At 38.5% G+C, this 14,994-nt stretch overlaps 1 protein-coding gene across 3 annotated transcripts; it reads right to left on the bottom strand.

Annotated features, from left to right (window-relative positions):
- Position 1: 1 nt before the first annotated feature.
- Positions 2-12,566, bottom strand: LOC115221738 (NAD-dependent protein deacylase sirtuin-5, mitochondrial). 3 transcript variants are annotated; one of them, XM_029791952.2, is made up of 9 exons: positions 12,278-12,566; positions 10,107-10,265; positions 7,886-7,984; positions 6,928-7,054; positions 6,165-6,252; positions 5,315-5,368; positions 4,277-4,400; positions 2,603-2,718; positions 2-693 (listed from the first exon to the last, which is right to left on the bottom strand). In XM_029791952.2, the coding sequence occupies exons 1-9, from the start codon at positions 12,380-12,382 to the stop codon at positions 621-623; spliced, it is 945 nt and encodes a 314-aa protein (XP_029647812.1). In that variant the 5' UTR covers positions 12,383-12,566; the 3' UTR covers positions 2-620. The 3 variants fall into 3 exon arrangements, with proteins under 3 accessions (XP_029647812.1, XP_029647813.1, XP_036366850.1); XM_029791953.2 differs by lacking the exon at positions 12,278-12,566 and adding an exon at positions 11,227-11,473; XM_036510957.1 differs by lacking the exon at positions 12,278-12,566 and adding an exon at positions 10,488-10,675.
- Between the last annotated feature and the right edge of the window lie 2,428 nt (positions 12,567-14,994).

Raw genomic sequence — 14,994 nt, forward strand, 5'->3', positions numbered from 1 at the left:
ATTTTTTTTTTTTTTCAGTAGTAGTTGGTTATTTTTCTGTTCATAAATATTAAAAAATGTTATTTTTACTGCAGAAAGAAATAATTTCTTACCAAAACACTTCATGCTTTGTTTGCAGTTTTAAATACTTACTCTATGTATCCTTAAATTATAAATATAGGATCTTAAATTCTTATTGATACATATACAGATTGGACCTTAGATTAGATAGATATATATATATAGATTGGACCTTAGATTAGATAGATATATAGATATATATATAGAGAGAGAGAGAGGAGAGAATGAGCGAGCGAAAGAGAGAGAGATAGCCTTGAATAAATTATAAATGCGACTGTTGAACAAAGAACAAATTCAAGATTCAAGGAAATTGGTTCTGGTCTATGTTGGCAAAAATGACTCAAAAGAGAAGTTGGATAAATTCATTTGCTGTGAGGAAGGAGAGCAGATAACAATTCTGGCTGTTGTCCTTCATTTGAAAGTGGAAGCAGAAATATGAATGTTATTATCCCTTGGGCTGGAGGCAAGATCTGAAAGAGTTCTTCTACCCTTCTGACAAATGAACTTAACCAACTCTCCTACAAAGATAGTAGTGGTGGTGGTCATGTTCTTTCAGATTATTATTCTGGTTCATTTTCATGTTTTGCCAGGGCTGGTGGCAAGGTAGATCCAGCTGGGCCTTCAAAGTGAAAGCTGCAGAGATAAGAAGAACAAAAAAAAGATATAATGAACAAGATATGGTAATAGAAGTTTACATCCAAATATGGCATCCTTTACATGGTCATTTGACATGCAAGAAATAACAGTCAAATCTCCCTCAAATCACAAAGAAAATAAGACAGTGGGTAAAGTAGTCCTAAACAGGCTATGTCTGAATAAAAGAAGAGATGGTCAAAAGTAGATCAGGACTGACCTAGGATTAAACAGCAGCATTAAAGACTATTGAAAAGGTTACAAGATGCAATGAAAATTTTAGGAAAATAAAAATAAGAAATAAGTGAAAATTTTACCAGTGAGTATTGTTACATTATAAGGCATAGAAAGAAAATGACTTTCCCCAGATACAACAGAATATAGGCGCAGGAGTGGCTGTGTAGTAAGTAGCTTGCTAACCAACCACATGGTTCTGGGTTCAGTCCCACTGCGTGGCATCTTGGGCAAGTGTCTTCTGCTATAGCCCCGGGCCAACTAATGCCTTGTGAGTGGATTTGGTAGATGGAAACTGAAAGAAGCCTGTCGTGTATATGTATGTGTGTGTTTGTCCCCCTAGGATTGCTTGACAACCGATGCTGGTGTGTTTACGTCCCCGTCACTTAGCGGTTCGGCAAAAAAGAGACCGATAGAATAAGTACTGGGCTTACAAAGAATAAGTCCCGGGGTCGATTTGCTCGACTAAAGGCGGTGCTCCAGCATGGCCACAGTCAAATGACTGAAACAAGTAAAAGGGTAAAGAGAGAGTATAGCTTCTATATAGTTAATTGACCTGCTACAGGGGTTTGTTTGGTCATGATTATTAATACCTTTGACAGTCCACACGATCAAGATTCACCTGGGAACAAACAATTTAAACAAGAGTTCTCTATATGTCACTTTCACCTGAGATCAATACAAAAATGGGGAAATAGGAAACGTAAAATAATATGTCGGGTCAAAGTCGACTTAGCATCTTATCACTAGACCCAAAATACCAGTCAGGTTGCTAGGATCAGATCTTTCTCTTGTAAGCACCTATGCTGAACTGTGTGAGGGTTGTGTGAATTACACGGTGTTACAATTCCTCCAAGAAATGTAGGAGGACTGAGTTAGGGGTTAGCAGTCCCTTTCATTTAGAATTCTACAAAATCATTTCAAAGGAACCACAGAACATATCAGGTATTGATAGATAAAAGCACTGTTGCATTTGACAGGACAGAGCAGTTAAAAGTTAAAAACAAAGAAATTAGGGCTCACTTCTACACCACATGAACCCATCATCATTCCACATCCGTTTTCCATGCTGGCAGGAGTTGGACGGTTTGACAGGAGCTGTTTGTTTTGGCATGGTTTCTAAGGCTGGATGCCCTTCCTAACGCTAACTACTTTATAGTGTACTGAGTGCTTTTTACATGGTACTGGCATGGGCCCCTATTTCATATATTCTCTCTCCTTAGCTGTATTCTTTTACTCTTTCACTTGTTTCAGTCATTTGACTGCGGCCATGCTGGAGCACCGCCTTTAATCAAGCAACTCAACCCCGGGACTTATTCTTTTGTAAGCCCAGTACTTATTCTATCGGTCTCTTTTGCCGAACCGCTAAGTGACGGTGACATAAACACACCAGCATCGGTTGTCAAGCAATGCTAGGGGGACAAACACAAACATACACGCACACATATATATATATATATACACATATATACGACGTGCTTCTTTCAGTTTCCATCTACCAAATCCACTCACAAGGCTTTGGCTGGCCCGAGGCTATAGTAGAAGACACTTGCCCAAGGTGCCACGCAGTGGGACTGAACCCGGAACCATGTGGTTGGTAAACAAGCTACTTACCACACAGCCACTCCTGCGCCTACATTCAATAAATCACAAGAACTAGAAATAGTGTTCTCACCCTAGTGAGTTTGTGGCTGGAGTCTCTTCAGTGTTGAATTCTGCAACAGGAATTCCTCGGCTTGCTAGCATTGGTGCATACTTGGCAGCTGGGTAGACAATTGATGAAGTACCAACCTGGAAGAAAGAGAAAATATATATTTAATGACTTAATACATGTAGATTACCTCTGTAGTATTCATGCATCTATGAATAAAAAATGAAACTGCTACATGGTTGCTAGAAATAGACAAATCTCCCTCAAATTACACCCTTCTTATTTCTTTATTGCCCACAAGGGGGCTAAACATAGAGGGGACAAACAAGGACAGACAAACGGATTAAGTCGATTATATCGACCCCAGTGCATAACTGGTACTTAATTTATCGACCCCGAAAGGATGAAAGGCAAAGTTGACCTTGGCGGAATTTGAACTTAGAACGTAGAGACAGACAAAATACCTATTTCTTTACTACCCACAAGGGGCTACACACAGAGAGGTCAAACAAACAGATTAAGTCGATTACATCGACTCCAGTACATAACTGGTACTTAATTTATCGACCCTGAAAGGATGAAAGGCAAAGTCGACCTCGGCAGAATTTGAACTCAGAACGTAACGGCAGACGAAATACGGCTACACATTTCGCCCACCGTGCTAACGATTCTGCCAGCTCGCCACCTTCAGATTACACCCTTCTATCAGGAAAAGGAAGCATTTTGTAACCAAGATAATCTATTCATGGATATATTATGACTTAACCCTTTAGCATTTAAACACTGCCATATCCAGCCCAAACGTGTACTTGTTTTATGTTCTATCCAGCTTCTCACACCTACCCTTCAATACCATTCTAAAAATATACAAATCATGTCATCAAATTTTGAAAAGTATGAGATAATGTATGATAGGAATGAAAAAGTATTACAATTAACAAAGTAATCTGAAAGCTGAAGGGTTAAACAAAGACAATGATTTTGGCTTAAACACTTTTGATCATGCTTAACCCCAGTAGCTCCCATTAGACAACCTTATACTCTTTACTCTTTTACTTCTTTCAGTCATTTGACTGTGGCCATGCTGGAGCACCGCCTTTTAGTCGAGCAAATTGACCCCAGGACGTATTCTTTGTAAGCCTAGTACTTATTCTCTCTCTTTTGCCAAACCACTGAGTTACGGGGACGTAAACACACCAGCATCGGTTGTCAAGCAATGTTGGGGGGGATAAACACAGACATATATATACTACAAGCTTTTAAAATCAAAATCAAATGTAAAAAAAAAAATAAACATTTAAGAAATTTCACAGGAGTGGCTGTGTGGTAAGTAGCTTGCTTACCAACCACATGGTTCTGGGTTCAGTCCCACTGCGTGGCACCTTGGGCAAGTGTCTTCTACTATAGCCTTGGGCTCACCAAAGCCTTGTGAGTGGATCTGGTAGACAGAAACTGAAAGAAGCCTGTAGTATATATATGTGTCTGTGTTTGTCCCCGCAACATCGTTTGACAACCGATGGTGTGTTTACGTCCCCGTAACTTAGCGGTTTGGCAAAAGAGACTGATAAAGTAAGTACCAGGCTTACAAAGAATAAGTCCTGGGGTCGATTTGCTTGACTAAAGGCAGTGCTCCAGCATGGCCACAGTCAAATGACTGAAACAAGTAAAAGAGTATTAAAAGAAAAGAGCGATACTTACAACCAAGCAAAGGTCACATGAATCAAGAACCTCTCTAGTTTTCATCAAGACATTCTGGTCAAGACTTTCTCCAAACCAAACAACATGAGGACGGAGAAGACCTTTACAACTGGAGGTTTTGCACCTGAAAAAAAGATAAACCACAAATACAGAATTCTTTATACTCTCTTTTACTTTTTTATTTGTTTCAGTCATTTGACTGTGGCCATGCTGGAGCACCCCCTTTAGTCGATCAAATCGACTCCGGGACTTATTCTTTGTAGGCCTAGTACTTATTCTATCGGTCTCTTTTGCCGAATCACTAAGTTACGGTTGTCAAGCGATGTTGGTGGGGAACAAACACAGACACACAAACACACACACACATATATATATATATATATACATATACGATTATATCGACCCCAGTGCATAACTGGTACTTATTTAATTGACCCCAAAAGGATGAAAGGCAAAGTCGACCTCGGCGGAGTTTGAACTCAGAAATACCGCTAAGCATTTCGCCCGGCGTGCTAACGTTTCTGCCAGCTCGCCGCCTTATTTTTGATCTTACTGCTACTGCTAACCTCTCTCACATGCATTAGTTTCTTCTTCCTTCCCCCACCACATACATTTTCCATATTACAGTTCTATCTTCTTCACTTTCTATATCTTACCACACCTGTTTCTTTTGATGATACTACTACTATATAACAAAATATATATACCATATAAATACAGATACTTGAAAAATCAAGACATTGATAGTGCTGTGTTAATTAAAATCACTTAAAAATGAGGTCCGTTGACAAGACACTAATTGCATAATTAACAACAAATCCAACGAGCTTCTACCCAGTTCCTTCGACCTGCTAGAAATAGTAACCAAATCTCCTTCAAATCATACCCTAATAACTCGAAGGGCACATTGGACAATGAAGTTATAAATTTACAAAAGTACAAGATGATTATAGCCAGAAACCCTTGCTTATGAGTCTGCTCAGTGAGAGCTGCCCTAGGGTTAAACAACATAAAAAACTCAAAATTCAATTGACTTACCGTGGAAGAAGTTCTTTAGGGATTCTAGCATCTTCTGCAGATGGATCAGGAGATCTACATGCAAAGGAAAAGTGAATATCATCAATTATAAACTTGGACAGAATAGTATTTGATTTAAACTGACTTAATTTTGAACAATGTTTTACAGTCAGGATAATGGATAAATATATAGAGATTTGGTGTGCATGTGTGTGTGTATATAATATATATATATACATACACACACACATATATATACACACACACATACATACATATACACACTTATACACACACACACATATACATACACACATATACATACATATACACACATATATATACACACATATATATACGCACACACACATACATACATACATACATATATATAGGCTAGTCCTGCAGAACAGCACAGCTACAATTATCTCTGCCTACGCCCCACAAGCGGGCCTACCAAATGGTCAGAAGGACCATTTTTACGATACCCTTCAACAGGCTGCTTCAAAGATGAGTGGCAATGACCTCATCTTTGGGACTGGAGATTTTAATGGGCATGTTGGGCGGCAATCCAGTATTTTCACTGGTGTACACGGGGGCCATGGTATTGGTTCCCAAAATAACAAGGGAACTAGGCTACTGGAATTCTGTGATGCATGTAACCTTTTAATCTGCAACACTAACTTCAGGAAACCAGATAACCTATCAATCAGGTGACACTGCTAACCAGATTGATTTCATCCTCATCAGTTCTGACCACATAGGCTTATAAATGGCATGGTTTAGTTTCTCTTGTTTACTACTTATCATTTTACATGCAATATATAACTGACACTTATAGGTTTCCATAACAAAAAAGTAAGTTACTTACCCTTTGTTAGCTAAAGCCTCACAAATTGGGCTGTCATTGTTCACAGCAACTTCTCCACAGTTAGTACACCTTGTCTTGAACAAGTTACCTTAAATAAACAAAGAGGAAACATTTCAATCAACTTGGGTTGACAAATATGGTGGGCAGAAATCGTATTGTGAATGTGTGTGTATTCTTTGATTTCTTTCAGTCATTTGACTGCGGCCATGCTAGAGCACTGCCTTTATTCTTTGTAAGCCTAGTACTTATTCTATCAGTTTCTCTTGCCGAACCGCTAAGTGACGGGGACGTAAACACACCACCATCAGTTGTCAAGTGATGTTGGGGGGACAAATACAGACACACACATATATATATATATATAAATATGACGGGCTTCCTTCAGTTTCCGTCTACCAAATCCACTCACAAGGCTTGTGGTTGGCCCGAAGCTATAGAAGACATTTTCCCAAGGTGCTATGCAATGGGACTGAACCCGGAACCATGTAGTTGGTAAGCAAGCTACTTACTACACAGCCACTCCTATGCTTAAAAGATACACATATTAAGAAAATTGCTGAAGAAAATGCCTGGTAATATTAATTATATCTCAGTTGCACTGACATACCCTTATTACTCATGCCATTGCAAAAGTAGTGAAATAGTAATTGATCAGTTGGAAACCAGCAACCAGTTACATTATTTTTAACAAAACATTTATGTGCTATGAAATGAAATCTTTGAAATGAGAAACATAGAGAAGAGAAAAGATGGAGCAACTCACCATGAAGTTCAATGATATTTGTGGAACCAGCTCTGCGATGGAGTCCATCTATATTTTGAGTGACCACAGACACTGTGCGGTTCTGTTTTGCCAAGCGTTGTTCACACTCAGCAATGGCAATATGAGCCTAAACAAGAGTTGGAAGAAAAGTTGTGTTTAAAATGCTAAGCATGGACAAAATTGAATATGATGCTTTTAACCTTTTGTTACCATATTTCTGTTAGAAAAGTGTCTTTATTTCAATTAATTTTGAAAATAATGAAGAATTTATTTAACTATCATTTATTAATGAGTTGGTTTTTGGAACAAAAATTAACAAGAAATTTTGATAGTTTTAAATTTAGATCATTGTAAAACAGGAATTTTGTTTCATAGAACCAGGGGCAGTCTGAGGGCAAATTAATATAAAAAGAGTTAAACAGTTTTGAAAATCATCATCATCATTGTTTAACGTCTGCTTTCCATGCTAGCATGGGTTGGACGATTTGACTGTAGAAACTCTGCCAGATCAAGATTGGAGCCTGGTGCAGCCATCTGGTTTGCCAGCCCTCAGTCAAAATCGTCCAACCCATGCTAGCATGGAAAGCGGATGTTAAACGATAATAATGATGCTCAACTTACTCATACTCAGTTTAGTGTTGAAATCAACATGACACAGCCAATGGGCCTTACTTTTCTTCATCCCTTAATATGAGAAACTTACTGTCGGTAGCACCCAAATCTCTCAAATCATGCCCCCCTCCTTAAAAAAAAAAAAGAAAAGATACAGATAATGGCTAAAACTGCACTGCAAAGATTATCTTTTCTCTTTCAAGGCCACAAAATAGTTCAACTCCGATCAGTTGCTGGTCCCTTACAAGACTTAGGTAAACAAACCATGGACTACAGCTCCCACAAATCATAGGTCTGTTCAATCAGGGCTCACCTGGGGCTCAATAACATCAACAACTCACTTTACCTTGTTAGGTTGCTTGTTAGCCATCAACTCACGCCGATAGTGGTAGAATTCCCAGACCAATGACGGATTTCTGTCAAATGCTGTTGGACTAGCTAATTCCTGAATGGAAGAAAGAAAAATTTAGATGGATGTTAAAAAGGTACTGAATTCTTAACCCTTTAGCATTCAGATTTCTTTGTGAAATTTATTGCTTATTTAATTCATACTGTTTTGAATTAATCACATATTATTTTGCAACCTAACCTCAAAATTTAAATGGTGTGGCTATATATTTTTAAAATGACATTGTAGGGTAGGTGTGAGAGGTTGGATCCAGACAGTTTTAACTTAAAACAGGTGGAATATTTGGGCCGGTTACGGCCGGATTAAATGCTAAAAGGTTAAATAATTATATACAACTCAGTCAGCTCCAATACAAAATATTTAAAAGATAGGCGTAGGAGTGGCTGTGTGGTAAGTAGCTTGCATACCAACCACGTGGTTCCGGGTTCAGTCCCACTGCGTGGCACCTTGGGCAAGTGTCTTCTACTATAGCCTCAGGCCGACCAAAGCCTTGTGAGTGGATTTGGTAGACGGAAACTGAAAGAAGCCCGTCGTATATATGTATATATATGTGCGTGTATGTTTGTGTGTCTGTGTTTGTCCCCCTAGCATTGCTTGACAACCAATGCTGGTGTGTTTACATCCCCATCACTTAGCGGTTCGGCAAAAGAGACCGATAGAATAAGTACTGGGCTTACAAAAGAATAAGTCCCGGGGTCGAGTTGCTCGATTAAAAAGTCGGTGCTCCAGCATGGCCGCAGTCAAATGACTGAAGCAAGTAAAAGAGTAACTCAGTCAGCTCCAATACAAAATATTTAAAAGATAGTGGACATGGCTAGGATAGTAGAAGGTCAGATAAATTTCTCTATAGCATTTAGCCTTATCCCTCAAGATTCTGAATGTAAATCCCGATGGCATCAACTTTACATTTCAATCCTCCAGGCTCAATAAAACAAGAGGCAAGTCAAACAACTAAAGCCATCATCATCATCATTTAACATATGTTTTCCATGCTGGCATGAGTTAGACAGTTTGACTGGAGATGGTAAGCTGGAGAGCTGAACCAGGCTCCAGTCCATTTTTGGCTTGTTGTTCACAGCTGAATGCGCTTCCTAATGCCAACCACTCCAGAGTGTATTGGGTGTCTTTATGTGTTACTGACATAGATGCCTTTTATGTGCCACCAGCACAAGTGCCTCTTACGTGTCACTGGTACATGTGCCTCTTATGTGTCACCAGCACTGGTCAAGACCATAATTTTCACTTAGCCTGATATGACCACCACTTAAAAAATTCTCTCATACCTAAATAAAAAATTAATAATTGCCATTTCTTCTTCTGGTGCATCAACATACCCCACATTTTGTTTTGTTTTTCTTTTCTTCTCATTAAATTTATAAGTTTTATGAACAGTAACTTTTATCAACCAAATTATGAGAAAAACAGTTTTCCCTGGTTATTTGAGAGGCTACAAAATCATAGCTTAATCTTCCATAAATTGAACCCTACCATCATACAAAAAAAAAGAACATAAGATAACGTAGTCCTATATATACCATGCCTGAGGAAAAGTGATGGTCATGGCTGGACTGTCATCATAAGTCTACTTGATGAAGCACTGACCTAGGTTTAAACAACAACAACCAAACGTCAAATCTAATATCAGTTTCTGCAATTAATGAATTCAACACCAAATGTTCTAAAGCCATTTTTCCATCGAAAGTAGGTGTTAGCCTCATAGACCCTATGGCAGATTAATCAAACACATTATGGTTCACTTTATTGAGGTAATATTTTATAGTTGGGTACTCTTCCTGTTGCCAACCCTTAGTTATCTCTTATGACATGTTAGGGTATGGTATACCTATTCTAAAACTGGGACATACACAGTATGAATAAATACAATCAATGGTCTATTATTTTTTTCACTGAAAACTTCCAATGGGTAATCAGTTGTATCAACAGCTTGATGGCAGGGGTGGACTGAGAGTATTAAGGACCCTCAAGCATAACTGTTTACCAGGCCCTTTAGCACTGATATCAGTAGAGTTAACATGTAGAGCGCAATCCTCTCAGTGCTCTAGGCTCTTGGGCAGTGTCCGATTGATCGACGACTCAGTCTGTCCCTGCTTCGTGAGAGTAGGTGAATAGTAGTATGCATGCAACTACTGACACTTACCTGAGCTTGCCATTTTCTCCAAAAGCCACCAGGGCCTCGAAACGTAGGCACACCACTCTCTGCGCTCACTCCAGCACCTGTTAATATGACTATTTTCTTTGCTTTACCAAAGATATCACGAAAAGCCGCCAGATCAGAACTAGGGCGTTGGTTTGGCATCTGAAAAGAAGCAATAGTTAATACTGAGTATCAGTGTATGTCATGCATTATACAGATAAATGGGTTAATTAAATCATAAATTCAGTCCCCTAATCATTTGGAGGCACAGGCGAGGGCGGTAACGATGACATATACGTGTGGTGTTAGGGAAGTGGATTTTCAAGGAAGACAAGACATATATTAAGAGTTTCCATCAAGGTTATAAAAGTTTAAGCTAACTACTTTATAAGGTTCCCCGTTTTCGGTTTCGAAAGTATTCGGTCTCCACTGATTTTCGTATGAAGGACAGGAGAAACAGTCAGACAAAGGAGCGGAGGTAAAGGATACGCATACCACTAGTTTTCGGCGTAATCCTAACCCTAAACCTAACCGCCGAAAACGGGTGGTGTGCGTATTCTTTACCTTCGCCAACAAAGGTGTCAATCTTTATGGTCTAACACCCCTCTGTATCGGAAGAACAAATTAGCATGCCTGCAATCTCTTAATTCGGCGATCTTTCGTCTCTAGTAGACCTTTCCGTCGATTTCCGTAATTTTTTTTTTTTTTTTTACTTATGGGCTTGCGGAAACTTTTGAAGTAATATACATACATATACACATACACTGAGTAAAAAATTTCAGTTATCTCTTTCTTTCACACATTACTCTGTCTCTTCACACACACTAACAGAAGCACTTCACTTACACAACATACTGTCTGTCTCCCACACCCCATCAAACACACACACACGCACGCACTCACACATGTCCATCAATGCTCCCATGCACGGTAACTTCAAAAGAACTTCCCTCGTCATACAATCGCTTTCTCTTAGTCTCTTTCGCTCTCATTACTTCAAAAGTTTCCGCAAGCCCATATGCAAAAAAAAAAATTTTTTTTACGGAAATCGACTGAAAGGTCTACTAGAGACGAAAGATTGCCCTTAATTCTAACAAAGGAAGGAAACTAAGTGAAATGTTACCTTCAGAAGATTTATAAACAGACGAAGTTTTTTTGTCAAGTAACGAATAGTTCCAAACAAGATATCAAGAGATGTGTTGTGTATGCGATCCCACCGACATCTGTAATTCCTTTATTCGTTCGCTTCGCTGACTTTCATGTGAAGGTGTAAGTCACGACGGACTATCGCTTAATATTGTGTTAACAGATCTGCACATTGCACTCAAAGACAGAGATAATACAAAGATAATAAATACAAGGAAATGTGATTCTAAATACTTATCGACTCAGCAAGGACAAATTGCAAATTCTAGTGTAAACTTAAGTGAATGTGCAAATAAGTGATATTACTGCAGTTTCCTGTTATATATATATATTTTACGTGACAACTATGAATGGCTCAGCAAATAAACATGTAACAACGAATAAATCATAGTTTGAAAGCTTCCTGCTTCGATAGGTATGCAAGGCGGCGAGCTGGCAGAAACGTTAGCGCGCCGGACGAAATGCTTAGCGGTATTTCGTCTGCCGCTACGTTCTGAGTTCAAATTCCGCCGAGGTCGACTTTGCCTTTCATCCTTTCGGGGTCGATTAAATAAGTACCAGTTACGCACTGGGGTCGATGTAATCGACTTAATACCTATGTCTGTCCTTGTTTGTCCCCTCGGTGTTTAGCCCCTTGTGGGTAATAAAGAAATAGGTATTTCGTCTGCCGCTACGTTCTGAGTTCAAATTCCGCCGAGGTCGACTTTGCCTTTCATCCTTTCGGGGTCGATAAATTAAGTACCAGTTACGCACTGGGGTCGATGTAATCGACTTAATACCTATGTCTGTCCTTGTTTGTCTCCTCTATGTTTTAGCCCCTTGTGGGTAATAAAGAAATAGGTATGCAAGGGTGTAGGAGGTGTGTGTAGAAGCGTAAATGCACACTCGTAAATATGTATACACACGTGTATACGTGCCACCACATAGATACAAACATTATCCCTATTTATGGGCGCGTGTGTGAGTATATTCTTAAAGCTATATAAAAGAAAGCTTTTAGTAAACAGAGGTAAAAGTGTCAAACTCACGGTCACGGGTGTGCTTGTGGCCAATAGTTTGCTGACAGCACGGCTCCAGGTAAGAGAACTCCGGCAATGTCTAGTAAGAGTCGTCGAACGAACTAAAAACAACATCCGTTTGGTTTATTTTTGTCTTCTGTGTTTTTGAGAGGCCAATAAGCTGAACTGACAACAAACTCCTACGACTAAATGTCGTCAGGGTAGGCCACTCTTATTGACTTCATTACCGGTGAAGAAGCAAAGAATATTCCACCCGGATTTGTCTGCAGGTTAAAAGGCGGGTAGTTTGTTCCTTCGGGTGTGAGATGGGATATTATTTCAATAAATTGAAAAAAATATTGAAGGGTCACCAAACAGGGTTCGGAAATTTTTTTTTTTCATTTTTTTTTCTTCGGTTCGAAAAAAATAGAGAAGATTCTGACATTATTCATGAATAAAGTTTGACAAAGAGGTTTAATAAAAAATTTTATTATGTAAAAATATTTCTGTTTTAGCAAAAATTTATTTTTGTGAATAATGTCAAATAATTTTAGGTCTCCGGAGATTTGGGGGTAAAAAAAGAATACAACTGCCGGGTTTATATTTCAAATATTGAAAGAAGAAAAAAAGGTTGGCGGACCTTCGGATAAGTTGAATTTTATCCGTTTTGACGGAAGTTTTTACAATTTTTCTTTCTCACCACAGCCTTCGAAATGATGGGAGGCATCTTTACACGATGCCTTTTCTAGCCTATTTGCCCCTCTCCACCTCTATGCACCCCTCCGGACCGATTTTGACCATTGTTTTACACTATGCACTTAAAAACTATGGGAGAAACCTTTTCGGTAAAAGAAAAAGAAAAGAAAATATTTTCAGACGTGAAGGTATGATTTAAAAAAAAAGATTTGGCTGTTGTTTCTAGCGCTTCTAACAACCACCTTCCTTGTTTGTCACTCTGATATGTATTGATGGTTTACAATATTTTTCTCCCCGTAAACACATTTTAGGGAATGATGACGCTAAAGTAACACATGGATGGTCCATTGCTGGAATTTAAGCAACAAAAAAATTGTAATTTAAATTTTTACCTCACCCCCACCACCCTTCCGCACCAAACGAGGCTGTGCGTGTGTTGTGTGAGAGAGAACAAATTTACTAACAGAAAAAGTATGCTATTAAACGAAATTATATTTTACATACCGTTTTAAAATCATTGAGAATAAATTCTAGCAATGACCTCAAGCGGAGAGAAAAATATTGAAAACCATCAATACATATCAGAGTGACAAACAAGGAAGTGGTTGTGGGATGCGCTAGAAACAACAGCCAAATCTTTTTTTAACTCACTTTCTTTTTCTTTTACCGAAAAAGGCTTCTCCCATATTTTAAAATTATAAGCAGAAACAAATGCACGGGGAGTGGGCGATCTTTCGTCTCTAGTAGACCTTTCCGTCGATTTCCGTAAAAATTTTTTTTTTTTACATATGGGCTTGCGGGAACTTTTGAAGTAATATACATACATATACACATACACCGAGTAAAAAATTTCAGTTATCTCTTTCTTTCACACATTACTCTGTCTCTTCATACACACTAACAGAAGCACTTCACTTACACAACATACTGTCTGTCTCCCACACCCCATCAAACACACACACACACATGTACATCAATGCTCCCATGCACGGTAACTTCAAAAGAACTTCCCTCGTCATACAATCGCTTTCTCTTACCCTCTTTTGCTCTCATTACTTCAAAAGTTCCCGCAAGCCCATATGTAAAAAAAAAAAGAAGTTTTTTACGGAAATCGACGGAAAGGTCTACTAGAGACGAAAGATTGCCGGGGAGTGGAATGTGTGGGTTGAAAAAATTATAAATTTTCAAAAACATTTTTTAATTACATAAATGTGTTTATGAGGAGGAAAGTAAGGAAAAACATCAATACTTGTCAGAGTGACAAAAAACGAGGAAGGTAGTTGTGGGATGTGCTAGAAACAACAGCCAAATCTTCCTTAAACCACACACCTTTACGTCTAAAAATATTTTCAAAGTTTTTTTTTTAATCATAACAGCTTCTTCCATGGCTTTTAAGTGCCTAGTGCAAAAAAAATGGTTAAAACCGAAACGGGAAACATAAATTTACAATTTTTTTTTTCCTAAAAGATTTCCCCACCCATCATTTTAGAATGCCATGGTGACAAAATATATTAGGAAAATCCTCGTCATAACGGAGAAAATCCAAAAAGTTATAGTGCTCATTTCTATTAACTTACGTTGATATACAGCACGTTATTTTAAACAATCAAACTTCGTTTAAATCTAGATACAAAATTAAAGAAAGTCAGTTGTTTAGTTTTAGCAAAGCAGTTACTTTCGTGTTGACAATAATAGAAATGTTATTTTTTCAGATTTTAGCTATTTTCAGTAAACAGTCAAGGCTAACTTATTTTATGAGTTTTTACACAAAGTTCAGTGAGAAATTTTTTTCCGGGACAAAATACTGCAGCGAATACCTTTCGCGTTCTTTTGATTGCGTTAACAATAAATGGACAGACACAAGGCGGCGAGATGGCAGAAACGTTAGCGCGCCAGGCGAGATGCGTAGCCGTATTTCGTTTGCCGTTACGTTCTGAGTTCAAATTCCACCGAGGTCGACTTTGCCTTTCATCCTTTCAGGGTCGATAAATTAAGTACCAGTTACGCACTGGGATCGATATAATCGACTTAATACCTATGCCTGTCCTTGT

Source organism: Octopus sinensis, linkage group LG18, assembly GCF_006345805.1.
Source record: "Octopus sinensis linkage group LG18, ASM634580v1, whole genome shotgun sequence".
Taxonomy (NCBI): Eukaryota; Metazoa; Mollusca; class Cephalopoda; order Octopoda; family Octopodidae; genus Octopus; species Octopus sinensis.